General features: G+C 34.3%; 2 protein-coding genes and 1 long non-coding RNA gene across 3 annotated transcripts; 2 read left to right on the forward strand and 1 right to left on the reverse strand.

Annotated features, from left to right (window-relative positions):
• Positions 1 to 1,373: 1,373 nt before the first annotated feature.
• Positions 1,374 to 4,941, forward strand: LOC143361886 (bifunctional purine biosynthesis protein ATIC). The gene is made up of 7 exons (XM_076801594.1): positions 1,374 to 1,737; positions 2,548 to 2,751; positions 2,827 to 3,115; positions 3,195 to 3,686; positions 3,773 to 4,165; positions 4,254 to 4,518; positions 4,589 to 4,941. The coding sequence occupies exons 1-7, from the start codon at positions 1,719 to 1,721 to the stop codon at positions 4,706 to 4,708; spliced, it is 1,782 nt and encodes a 593-aa protein (XP_076657709.1). The 5' UTR covers positions 1,374 to 1,718; the 3' UTR covers positions 4,709 to 4,941.
• Positions 4,670 to 5,208, reverse strand: LOC143361888 (uncharacterized). Its single transcript, XR_013083546.1, has 2 exons — positions 5,114 to 5,208; positions 4,670 to 5,059 (listed from the first exon to the last, which is right to left on the reverse strand). It is a non-coding gene; the product is annotated as an uncharacterized LOC143361888 (long non-coding RNA).
• Positions 5,209 to 5,284: 76 nt separating this feature from the next.
• LOC143361887 (prefoldin subunit 5-like) lies at positions 5,285 to 6,175 on the forward strand. The gene is made up of 2 exons (XM_076801595.1): positions 5,285 to 5,649; positions 5,774 to 6,175. Exons 1-2 carry the CDS (start codon positions 5,445 to 5,447, stop codon positions 6,052 to 6,054), a joined length of 486 nt encoding a protein of 161 aa, XP_076657710.1. The 5' UTR covers positions 5,285 to 5,444; the 3' UTR covers positions 6,055 to 6,175.
• The last annotated feature ends 7,418 nt before the right edge of the window (positions 6,176 to 13,593 follow it).

The raw sequence follows: 13,593 nt of genomic DNA on the forward strand, positions 1-13,593 counted from the left end.
AGAATCAATTGTAAAAATGACTACATACATGTATGTATGTATGAACGTATTGTTACTAGTATTATTGTTTACTAATTTCGGCTATAGAAACGAAAATAAAAATTTGGCTGTAAAGCATACATGTATGTATTACAAATAAATTATAAGATATACAAGGTGTTCGGTTACAGGTAGAAGAAAATTTGAAAGCTGTTTTCGCATAACAACATGTGATGAATATCAACCGTAAATCAGAGTTAGACAGTAATCGATCATTATGTGATTACCTTTCGTCATAAAATACAAAAGCAATCGCAAAATGTAACGTTAATTGGAATAAAAGTACTAAATTAACGTTACATGTAACTATATATACAATATTGTAAATAGCATTATTATAATTATCATAGTACCAATTTTTTCAGTTAAACATAGTAAAAAAAGTAATGATTTCTTAAAAATTTAATTGCTAATAGCTTGATAGTAAAGTTGAAAACTTTTAACTTTTAACTTTTCACTTTCATCTTACATTATTATGAAGACTCTTAAAAAGACTCTTTAAATTTTCTCCCACTTGTTACTGAAAACCTACTATAAAAACTGATATATACAATCACATTAAAATGCAGCTGTTTTTAATGCAATACTTTTAATAATTATAATCTTATACATCCATTAAAATTTTTATGTATGCATTGGCCATATTTTTTAATTTTAAATATCGTTTTGAAATGTTATATTTTTCTGTCGACTAGGTACGAATATAAAAATTGTTTAATTGAAATGTATCGTTACTGTGACGTAATCGTGTACGATACATTATGTTCTGTAACTTACAGTATATATTCCTTTCTTAACAAAAGTAAGCTTACCGATATTATTCTATATTTATTACCACACGTACTGGCGTAATATTTTCAGTTATTTTCTTTTTAAAGATAACACTGATCAATGAAATGCTAGTGGTAAAAATTAGAGTAAATTGCCTAACTTATACTAATGCATTTAAGTCATTTTAATTCAAAGTATGTATTAATTTTAAAAATGACAAAACTATTTTATCAGCAATAGTAGAGAATGTTGTTATTAACAGTGACTAATTTATTGCATCGAAAAAAAAAACATTTAAATGATGTGCATAATAAACATTTTATGAAAAAACTTGGTTTCATTGTATGAGATGTGTATTTATATTTTATGAACAAACATTCCTATGCCCTACCCTTTACTTTTTTCATCAAAATATGAAATAGTAATACTATATTTTAAATAATCAGTGGTATTAGTTTTTTGTAAATAATAATACTTTTTTAAATGGATAATTAATAGTTTATTCCTAATATATACGCGTAAAACATATTAGTGACGATTGATGTAGTAATAATTCTCAAGTTTAACTTTCCATAATATGTTCGTCACGTATTGTTTACACTTTATTGCAAAGCGTTTTATCTAATTTCGTAATGATAACATTTAACCTCTCAGACCCCCGCAAGTTATACGATATTTTAAATCTCTTAACGCGTGTAAAAAACACGTGCTGGTAAATAGTTATTTGCGTGTGGTAGTGTGCAAACTATATATAATGGGAGTACATATTACTTCAGGGTTGGACACTTGTTGGAGCTCTTTTGTGGCGGCTTCGAACCGAGAACGTGACGACCGGTGCAGCTCTATATAATAGTACTATTGAAATTAACTTTAATTTACAGAACTTAGTATTTCCTTAAAGTTGCACAATGTCTGCAGGAAATTTAGGTGAGATATAATTATAATCATCATGTAAAGTCGTGGGAAATAAAGACTTATACTCGTAATATTTAATATATGTATTAGCGTATTCGACCTCGTGGCGATTTTTAATATTATCTTAGACATGTTTTTAATATTGTATGGTGTAAATTGTATTATATAATATTTTTAAATATCTTATTATTATTATTATTATTATTATTATTACAAGCGCACGAACCAGGATACTTTCAAAACAAAAATGATATACACAATATTTTATGTTATAAATGACGAAAAAAATAGTTAAATAGTAAAAAAACAACTTCTTTATTTGGAGTTATAACGAAAAAAAAATTTCATCGAAATATTAGTCAATAGGTTTTCGAGTTATGATAACGATTCAAAATTATGAAAATCGCCGAATAATAGAATAAAACGGAAAAAATAGGCAGAAAATTGTGAAAAACTTTAATCTTCACCATCTTTAATCGTTTATAACTCGTAAAGCAATTAATCAATTTGGACGAAATTTTCAGCATGTATATAACTTACATGAATTTACAAAATTCATTTTTTAAATTTTCGTTACAAACCCAAATAAAAATGACGAAAAAGCAACTTCTACTATTTCTTTCGTAATTCAGACTAAACGCAATTTTTCCAAAATTTTCATTATATATCATCTAGTAAACTAAACCATCTAGCTTATCAGAAAAACTAAAGTCTTTTGGTCCATTTATGAAAAAGTTATTCTGATTTAAAGTGTGTTTAATCATTTATGAGACTGACTATATGTATAATTAATTTATCTTACTCTGACCATTATGTTTGCAGTTCTTTTAAGTGTGTCAGATAAAACAGGCATTTTACCATTTGCCACAAAACTGCATCAGTGGGGTTTAACCTTAGTCGCATCAGGCGGCACTGCAAAATTTTTGAGGGATGCTAGTATTCCTGTAACAGATGTTTCTGCTATTACCGGAGCACCTGAGATGCTCAATGGCAGAGTAAAAACACTTCATCCTGCAGTACATGCTGGTAAATTATGAATAAAAATTGATCTCTTCATGTTGCAACTATTATATAACATAACATGTTCTATTGCGATTCTAGGTATATTAGCTAGACTTTCAAAGTCTGATCAAGAAGATCTTCAGAAACAAAATTATAAGCTCATCAAACTAGTAGTATGCAATTTGTATCCATTTGTAAATACTGTCTCAAAAGCTGATGTTACAATTGAAGATGCAGTAGAAAATATTGATATTGGCGGAGTAACTTTATTAAGAGCTGCAGCTAAAAACCATGATAGAGTAACTGTTGTTTGTGATCCTAATGATTATGACAAGGTCAAAGAAGAAATGGAAACATCAGCTGACAGAGACACTTCTTTGAAAACTAGGTATACAGAGAATATCACGATAAACTAAGTGTTTTTCTATTCCTGAAAATCATTTTAATATTACGTTTATTAATTTTAGACAAGTGTTAGCTCTCAAAGCATTTACCCACACAGCAGAATATGACAATGCTATCTCAGATTATTTCCGTAAACAGTACAGTGCTGGTGTTTCTCAGTTGACATTACGATATGGGATGAATCCGCACCAGAAACCAGCACAAATTTATACTACTTTGAACAAATTACCTCTAAATGTAGTAAATGGTTCTCCAGGTTTCATTAATCTCTGTGATGCGTTAAATGGTTATCAATTGGTAAAGGAATTAAAAGCAGCTCTGAATTTACCAGCTGCAACTTCCTTTAAACATGTCAGTCCTGCTGGTGCAGCAGTTGGTGTACCATTAGATGCTGTACAAGCAAAATTATGTCAAGTGGATGATTTACTAAATCAACTAACACCCTTAGCAAGTGCTTATGCTCGTGCAAGGGGAGCAGATAGAATGTCCAGCTTTGGAGATTTCGTAGCATTATCCGATCCCTGTGACGAAGTTACAGCTAAGATTATATCTAGGTAATATAAAATGCTGTACTATAGTATTTCTTACACAAAGAAATTAAACTATATTTATAGTTACATGAATATACATAACTTTTTAGAGAGGTTTCTGATGGAATTATTGCACCGGGTTATTCAGAGAGTGCATTAAAAATCTTAAAGAAGAAAAAAAATGGTGCTTATTGCATTCTTCAGATTGATCCCACTTATGAGCCATCTCCAATGGAACAGAAAGTGTTGTTTGGTCTGACTATGGAACAAAAGCGTAATGACATTGTTATTAATAAGGAAACGTTTGCCAATATAGTAACTAAAAATTTGGCAGCTGTACCTGATTCTGCTATGAGAGATTTGATCATAGCTACTATTGCTGTAAAATATACACAGAGTAATTCAGTATGTTATGCTAAAGATGGGCAAGTAATAGGAATTGGTGCAGGACAACAATCAAGGATTCATTGTACAAGGCTTGCTGGTGATAAAGCTGATAATTGGTATATTATTTAAATGCTCCTAGTAATTCTTATTTCCCGAGTGTTTTATTGAATTCAATTACGAATTTAACGATTATAAAATCTATAGGTGGCTACGTCAGCATCCTAAAGTTACTGGCATGAAGTTTAAAAAGGGTGTGAAAAGAGCAGAAATTTCAAATGCTATTGACAATTATGTAAATGGATCTATTGGGAAGGACATGGACGAATCCGCTTGGGCAGCTATGTACGAAACAGTACCGGAAAAGCTTTCTGAAAATGATCGATTAGAATGGATCAAAAAGTCGGATAACGTTGCTTTGAGCAGTGATGCATTCTTCCCATTTAGAGATAATGTGGATCGAGCACGATTGGTATATCATTATTTGTTGCATAATTTATTTATTTTTATATACGCCAAAATTTAATCATTTTTATTTGCAGAGCGGTGTAAAATATATTGCTAGTCCATCGGGTTCGACAAACGATGAAGCCGTAATACAAGCTTGTGATGAACATAAAATTGCATTAGTTCACACTAATTTAAGACTGTTCCACCACTGATACAAACAAACGTGAAAAACATGTTACTCAACAAACCACGTTTGCTGAGTCATTGATTAACAGGTCTCGTTACGTAGCGCCATGTATTTTATTACTTTTTTATAATGGCTAATAATCGATTAAATAACATAATTTCTATGTTTCTATATTAAGTATAAAGTTTATACAATATTTTATATATACATTATACAGTTTAAACAAATTCATTCCAATGAAAATTATTCATTTGTTAAGTTTGATTATTTTATTATTTACATACACAAATTATGCAATAATTGGAAGGCTCAGAAGCGAATTAACGAAAGTCCTTGAGCATGAAAATTCAAATAATTAATTAGCGCCGTGGCCGCTCTCTGATTAGTCTGTGTTTTTCGTTAATAACTCTTTAACAAAGCCGAGGCGGACATTTTTGCAAAAGAAATTTTCGCTTTAAATGACTTCAGAAACCACCCATTTCACGAAGTTAATTAAATTTTGAGACACCCTGTATAATTTGCGCGATAGGCTCCATGTTGACTCATTTAAGATGGCGCGCATTTCTGCACGCATGCGCACCGGAAATTCGTTCTTGGAAAACGTCGCAGTGCATCTCTACGACTCTTGTCAAATACTCTATGGCTCTCAGTCGGCTTAGTGTTGACCGTTTTTGGTTGTAGTCTCGAAGTGTCGAGGTGTGTATGTTCAAAGAATATTTTGAGTAAAATAATTTAGTCTTTATAAAAAAAAGTAATACAAAATGTCGGAAATCTCGATGTCGGAATCGCCACATTTACAACAGATTGATCTGACAACATTAAATCTCCAACAACTTACGATCTTGAAACAGCGTCTGGATCAAGAGCTTGGAGTCTTTCAAGACTCGTTGCAAACGTTAAAAATTGCTCAAAGTAAATTTCAGGAGTCGGGATCGTGCCTTGATAAGATTAAACCCGCACATAAGGGTAAGACTTTGGTATAATATATTTAACGTATAGTATAATCATTATTCAAATTCCGGGTATAACCATTAAGGTTATGACATGTGAAGTTTATTAAACGTAATTTGTTCAAATGATTTTTTTGTAGGCAATGAAATTCTTGTACCATTGACTGGATCAATGTATGTTACTGGGAAACTAGCAGACACAAATAATGTATTAGTTGACATTGGAACTGGATATTTCGCTCAAAAAAGTGTTGCAGATGCGAAAGATTATTTCAATAGAAGAGTTGCTTACGTTACTGAACAAATGGAAAAAATACAACAATTGGGCCTTGATAAAAGTAAAGTTAGGGATGCAACAGCAGATGTCATAGAAATGAAACTACAAAGTCAAGGGCAGAAAGATGTTCCAGAGCATGCATAATATAATACACTTTTGATATTAAGGGAGCAAAATGTGACTTCTTTGCAGTCTATGCTAATGCAAATTGTCACCATTATTAAATTGTATCACTTTGTATTTTGTTATTAAACTTTAATCATTATTTTTATGCTTTATCTAAGAAAAATACATTTAGATTTATAAATGTAAAACATAATTTAGAATATCATCTGTTTCAAAAAGTATAGAAAAATATTAGTTATTTACACATTGACGTAATAGTTAATTTTGTACAGTAAAATAAATTTTAAATAAGCTACAATGGAATTTTTTTCAAAAAATGGATCAATAAAAGAAATTTTCATTCGTTGACCATTGGGCATTTTCAATAAATATTAAGGCGGACTACCAAGCTAGAAATTCAACCTTCTCACAGATTTCCTCAACTTAGAAAGTATTAGGGGTCTCGGATCGAAAATGTATTAGTTTATTTAGAAGTTTTGTTTCGATAGTATCGACAGAGAGTATAGGAGTAGACCAATCACCGACGAGGTATTGCCAGCCTTACGGGAGAATGTGTTGTTCGAAAAATGCGGTGTTTTCTACCGCCCTCTAGGATATATTTTAGCTGGAGTAAGAAACAGAAGGCCAACGACGGTATCTCGTCGGTGCAGAAGACGTATTCGAATTAAACAAATATTTTCTTTTTAGAATTGCTTTTTAAGATTTAAAACATTAAAAGTAATACTAATATCAAAGACAAAAAATTCCTGGAAATATTGTACGTAAGAAAAATTGTTACGTAAAAATATTCCATAAACAAACATTATTTCCTTACACTTTTTTTATAGATAATTGTTTCAAGAATCGATCTGTGGGAACAGAAATATGTTGAAAACCAGAGTAACGTTTATTTGACATACTATTCTGAATAATAAAGAGTTTGAGAGAGAATCACGTGGATGAATTAATATAATATAAAATAATACAATTGTATAGAAGAGCCGCGTTCGAATGGTGTAACGAGGACCGAGCAGTCAAAGACTGACGCGCGCGTTACAATGTAGTTTCGCCCAATGGCCCAAGCAGGGATCGAATAAAACTGTAAACTCTTATGAAAAACGTGAATTTCAGTTTGTAAATATGATTTTCAATCGAAAAATCGACAGAAATTCTCAAATATATATAAAAAAGTTTTGGAAAGTGCCTTTTCTATTTGCTTCTAGAACTCCAAGCAATTGCAACCTTTTCAAAATCTTTTTTGCACGTCATTCGGTAAACCAATTCTTCTAATTGCTCAATAAAAGTCTGGTCGTTTGGTTCAATATAAAAAAAGTTATACTGCTTTGAAGGGTCTTCGAATATTTTCGTGAGCCTGTGTATATGGGTTTTATCTATGTGTGCGTGATTACGCAGAGTCATAAAGGCGGCCCTCGTAAACAGGTACGAACCTGCGTTTGTGACGTAACAATCGTCGAGCCACCCCTTTGCGCCGATTCCAATTCGGAGGTAATCGCCGATCATCGGAGACAATCGTCCCCGATGTTCTATGTATACGCGCCCACTATTCGGGCCTCCTGCCCCCCACCACCACTCGGACCCTCGCGGCCGCGACGATCCGACCGCGAGTTCATTTTCATAACGAAAGTCAAAGTGATCGGACGTATTTTTAAGTATCTCCGCGAACTACCCTCTGTCCTTGGCAACCGCGTTGTTTCGAGACGCCGAAAAATTATACGACGGAATACCAAGGACCTTTACGTGGTGAGTACCATTTCTCTGTTTTATCATTCGATAGAAGTCGAGATTATTTATCTTAATTTTTATTAAAATTAATACTGTGCCCATTGATTTCAAATTTCAATTTATTCTCGAATCGTGTTGTCTTCTCGCGATAATTTACTGTTGCGTCGTATTTAAATTCGTGTCGTGCGATAGAAATTAATTTTATTTAACTTTGCTTCAAATTAATTTTAATTTTATATTCAACTTGAAATATTTATTTCTTATTAACCCTTTGCACTTGAGTGGTGACTCTGAAGCACCACTAGAAATTATGTGGCATTATTTCAAAGAAATTACGAGAAATTTTACAAAATATTTATTACATTACAAAATTTGTATTTAACAGATTACTAAACATTTAAATATTATATGTGGAAATCGGATCAGTTTCGTATGAATAAAATGAAAATATTTTAAGACGGAAGAAAAATTTAGTTTTAGAATGAAAATAGCGCCGAGTGCAAAGGGTTAATTCGGATTTATTCTTTGACGGCTGGTCGATTGAAATTAAATAATTAATACTGTGCCCATTGATTTCAAATTTCAATTTATTCTCGAATCGTGTTGTCTTCTCGCGATAATTTACTGTTGCGTCGTATTTAAATTCGTGTCGTGCGATAGAAATTAATTTTATTTAACTTTGCTTCAAATTAATTTTAATTTTATATTCAACTTCAAATATTTATTTCTTATTAATTCGGATTTATTCTTTGACGGCTGGTCGATTGAAATTAAATGAATTTGTTCTTTATGTTATAGAGCTTGAGGGGAAAAATAGGCTTCGATAAAATACGATATATCGATAGCCAAGTTCGAGATACAATGCGATTTCTTCGAGCAGGAGAGGATATGTGAGTACTGATACATCTTTGCAATTAAACTTTGTTATTGAACGTTTTCTTTTGAAATTATTCATGAAAAATTAATAACTTATCATTGATTCAATTTCGAGCAAATTTGAAGCTCACAGTGAAACTTCTCGATTATTTAATTCAAGTGACAATAGTTTCCAACATATTGTTTAATCGCGGTTCGACCTTTTTTTAAATATTTTTTTATGAGTCTGTTGTATGAATCCATTGTTTATTGAATTGTATATATTTTTTGTATCAAATATCAATAGTTTCTAACGTATCGTTCAATCGCGATTCTATCTTTTTTTTTATATTTTTTTATGAGTCACATTTTTCAAATGTGTTATTTTTCAATTGTGCTATTTTTCAAATGTCATTTTTAAACATTTTTTTAATGTGCTAATTTAAAATGAATGTAGAGTTGCGTAGAAAAAATCCCGTGCACACGGAAGTTTTACATATTATAATATTAATTAAATTAACATCACGAATAAGAATGCACTGGTCGCGTTTTTTTTAGACTTTTAAATACGTATTTATTATTATGCAAATTTTTTGATAATTTTATTCAAATGACCTTTTCAAAACTAATCTTTTGGACCTTCTTTTTATATTTTTGTTGATTGCATTCTATATATTTGTGGTATGTTTCTAAGCGAATTCTATTCTATATATCTCGTATTTATATTTTGAAGGCTACCTTAACTCGTGGAGAACACCAACTTTCAATTACGTTAGCCACCTTTGTTTCCAATATATTCAGAGTTTTTCATATAATATCAGTAGAGAAGTCCGATCGAGACGGTGGAGGTCCGGCACCTACTCTTCAAGTAGTGGACCTCGCAGCATAAGGCCGCGGCACACCATCTCTGGCAGTAAAGCCAGCGCTACTAGGCTTCGGTCTATACTCAAAGCGGCCAGCTCGTGGAGTGTATACTCGCGAGTTGGAATAACGTTTTGAGCGAAGGGGCGCATCTGTCCTGGCGTTACGACGTCCAGGCAGGTGGATGGTGTTGTAACGCGTCTGAATCCGGGGTGGATTCTGTGGGCTTGGAAACCCAGTCGCTAGCCGTCTCGTTTCGCCTCTACTTGAGTAGATATAAATTTATATTCGCTTTGAATACATTGGAAACAAGGGTAGTAAGGCTAACGTAATTAATCGTGGCGGAAGAACCTCTCCTGCTCATCAATAGCTGGGATCGATACGAGGAGTATCGAAATTTCTTCAAGCAGTACAGAATATGTGAGTACCGATATATCTTTCCAACTAAACTTTGTCACTTAACTTTTTCTTTTCGAATTATTTGCAAGAAATTAATATTAATTTATCATTAATTTACTTTCGAGCTTTTCAAACCTAATCTTTTCGATCTTTTTTTATATTTTTTTATGAATCCATTATATTAATCCATTGTTGATTGCATTGTATATATTTGTGGTATGTTTCTAACGAATTCTATATATCTCGAATTTTTATTTTGAAGGTTTCCCTAAATGAAGAAGAAGACCGTCTTCCAATCATTACGTTAGCCACCCTGGTTTTGAATATATTCAGAGTTGTATTGTCTTAGAGTTTTGAATATCTTTGATATTGTATAAAAGTAGAGAAGTTCGATCGAGACGGTGGAGGTCCGCACCTACTCTTCAAGTAGGGGACCTCGCAGCATAAGGCCGCGGCACACCATCTCTGGCAGTAAAGCCAGCACTACTAGGCTTCGGTCTATACTCAAAGCGGCCAGCTCGTGGAGTGTATACTCGCGAGTTGGAATAACGTTTTGAGCGAAGGGGCGCATCTGTCCTGGCGTTACGACGTCCAGGCAGGTGGATGGTGTTGTAACGCGTCTGAATCCGGGGTGGATTCTGTGGGCTTGGAAACCCAGTCGCTAGCCGTCTCGTTTCGCCTCTATTTAATTCAATATAATTTGATGATAATACGCTTTGAATACATTTGAAAGTAGGGAAGTAAGACTAACGTAATGCATCGATAGCTCAGATTCAGAGCCAACGTGTAGAGCTTACTGCAAGGGGGAGAGAATGTAAGTAACAAAAGGCATTTTTCCAATTAAACTATCTTATTGATGGAATTGTACGAATCATTTTTTAAATATCTTCTTGTTTCTTTTTTTGATTCCAGGACTCTAACGCAGCTTTCTCATCCCTCCAACAAGTAGTGAGTGAAAAAATAACTCTTTTTTATCATTATATTTGATTAGTAGTAATTGACTTTGACGAGTATAGTGACCGTGGAAAACGCCAGGCGTTTTCCACGGGTAGTAATCTGTTTCCTAGCTAGGTAGGGTCTTTTTGTACGTCGCGTTTTTTTTTTAATGAAACAATTTCGATAATGGTATCACCAAATTCCGAGAAGATAAAAATCTTCCGTAATTTGGTATACGATTATTAACTAGAGCCACTTTTTATCACTATTTTGTCACTTTTAAAATTTATTTAAAATTAAATAAAAAACGTGTTTTAAAATTAGTTTCAATTGCTTGCAAGCACTAGATCTTACGTACAAAAAGACGATTCGCGACGGATAGATCCTCGAGATAAAGTATTTTTTTACGAGTACATTACATTTAGTATAGTACTCTTTCAATAGTTTCGAAACTTTGCTTTGTTGAAAGGATCGCCCGAGGGTTTTTTTAATATTTTAGTAAAGATTGCAAATAAATAAATTAAAATCTTTCTCAGTCTTTGTGCTTAACAATTAACATTTTCTATTAGTTCTTTCAATTATTAAATATTTCCTTCATAATTTGCTATTATATCTTGAATTTCAAATAGTCTTTTTGCAAGAATGCATTAATTAGCCCGTCTACATAATCTAATGAATTCTTTTAGTTAGGATTTTCAGGATATTAAGGTTCCCTGTCCGTTGCTCGAATCCTTTCGCGTGCCCAGGAGCTACTCGGGAGGGTGAGAGCAACGGGCACATGGAATATTGTTTTAATAATATATATGTGTGGCGACTGACAATGGTTAGTGTATCGTGCACGACGTATTTTCCACTTGTGTGTGTGTGTGTGATTAGGCAGTGGAATTGCGTCGGTTTTTTAAACTAGATTCAATAACGCATATTCCTGTCGATCTGTGACATGCTACATAGATCTTCGTGGAATATGTACGCGCGTAACTTTCTCAAAGACTACGTTTGCAATATCCAGAATTACACGTAGTTTAATTAAGTCTCGAAAATAGGTTGTTATTTCGATTTACCGATTTAACTCGCAAAGGTCACTGCCATTGTCAGTCGATTTCAGGAAAACTGGTACGTACCTTAGTGTGTTTGAATGAGATTTCGACGTTAGGGTGTCGGAGGCGTCCCGGGACGTCCTCTCTAGGTATTAGGCTATTGCACCCTGGCGTCTGAATGGGGATCGTGTAGCGAATGTGTTGGTGAGCATGTGTTTTTTGCCATTTTTTAAATATAGGACTAGGTAGGTAGGTAGCTTACCTTGTTGGTGTGAATGTTAATTTTAAGTAGGTAGGGGCCGGGGCTGGCTACCGTTTTCTCTTTCGGGTAGGCCGCGATTCGCCCGGTAGTCAGTTCCTGGAAGAGCTTTCGAAGTTTCGTCCTCGAATCGAAATCGAACGAGGCATGACGTTCGATGAATGATTCGTGCTCGATTCTTCTTGCTCGCATAGCTTTTCGCGGACGCGGACGCGAACGTGAACGCGCGCGGATTAGGGCCTCGAAACGTTGCGCACCTGCTCGATTGCACCAGAGGAACGATCGACTTCTCTCGAGACTTGTCATTCGTCTCGGAAGTCGTCGATCGTTTTCCCTGCGAGCACGTTTAGGGTTTCAGATGTTCGGCGGACCGCGAAGAAAAAGAAGAGGCCCGACAAACAGTCACTCAAGAGGGCAGCAACAGCATGTCGTTTCTTCGTTACTACCTTGTCACTATACTCGTCTGTAGAAATACTAGAAGTAGTTGTAGAAGTAGTTAGTTGTACACATGGGCAGGCCTCGCCGCCCCAACGATCAGCCGAGATGGGCACATCCGCGATTTGCAGTAGCGTTGCGATAAAAAAACACGTGTTGCATTAATAGATTTTGAACAGAGGTTTTTATCAAAGTTAGTGTTGCGGAGATAATCGCGGTCTAGATTGTTTATAGTGTAGTGTTGCGAATTAAATAGTCGCGATTTTCATTTCATTTCCTTTTGATTGCTGCTTGAGGCAATTTTTAAGATATTAAGATTTTATAAGAATTTTCTTAGTAGTCCTTTTTCGATCCTCTGTTCGTTGAATTAGCGTTGCGCGGCAAAAAAGGATCGCGTTTGCGTTCGAGTCATTTTCGACATTTCAGGCGCCCATGCTCGAGCTGCAACGAACCACTGGGGAAGTGCAGTCAAAATGGCTGCCCGGTGTGGTGCAGGCATTCGCGGTTTCGATTAGAGTTGCGAAAGAATTACAACGGGTTGAATTAGCGTAGCGTGAAAATAAAACAGAATTTGCTTAGCCACCGTTTTTGCTAATGACAAAGTAAGGTAGTGGAGGAGCCGGACCTCTCCACCAATAGACTTTGTCAATCCTACTGCATGTCGCGAATCAGTTAATAAAAATACTATTTCTGTTTGAAAAATTAGCGTTGCGAGAATTTGTTGTCGCGATTGTCTTAGCGTTGCGAAAAATACCAACGCGTTGTCTTAAGGCGGGATTAACGTGCATATTCGAAAACGCAGAACATGAGATTTAATGATTAGACTCGCGACCGCGTGTATAAAAGTAGACGATTAACATTGCAGAGTCGGTAGCGCACAGAGCATACGAACATTGAATTCTGGAGATTTTATTTAGATTTTCGAGTTATATTCCTCGAGTTCTTTATTTCAAGTTTAGAGTTTTTGCTACCGTCGAAATGTGGAGCATGTGTCCACCGGACCGCTACACGTCGAGAAGAAACGTATTGGTACGTTCTCAGGTCGCAGTTAGC

The sequence above is a fragment of the Halictus rubicundus genome, chromosome 15, assembly GCF_050948215.1.
Source record: "Halictus rubicundus isolate RS-2024b chromosome 15, iyHalRubi1_principal, whole genome shotgun sequence".
Lineage (NCBI taxonomy): Eukaryota > Metazoa > Arthropoda > Insecta > Hymenoptera > Halictidae > Halictus > Halictus rubicundus.

Coding starts and splice junctions, on each gene's coding strand:
- LOC143361887 (XM_076801595.1), top strand. CDS start 5,445: ATGTCGGAAATCTCGATGTCGGAATCGCCACATTTACAACAGATTGAT. Junction 5,650..5,773: donor GATTAAACCCGCACATAAGG/GTAAGACTTTGG, acceptor ATTTTTTTGTAG/GCAATGAAATTCTTGTACCA.
- LOC143361886 (XM_076801594.1), top strand. Junction 2,752..2,826: donor TCATCCTGCAGTACATGCTG/GTAAATTATGAA, acceptor TTGCGATTCTAG/GTATATTAGCTAGACTTTCA. Junction 3,116..3,194: donor GACACTTCTTTGAAAACTAG/GTATACAGAGAA, acceptor TATTAATTTTAG/ACAAGTGTTAGCTCTCAAAG.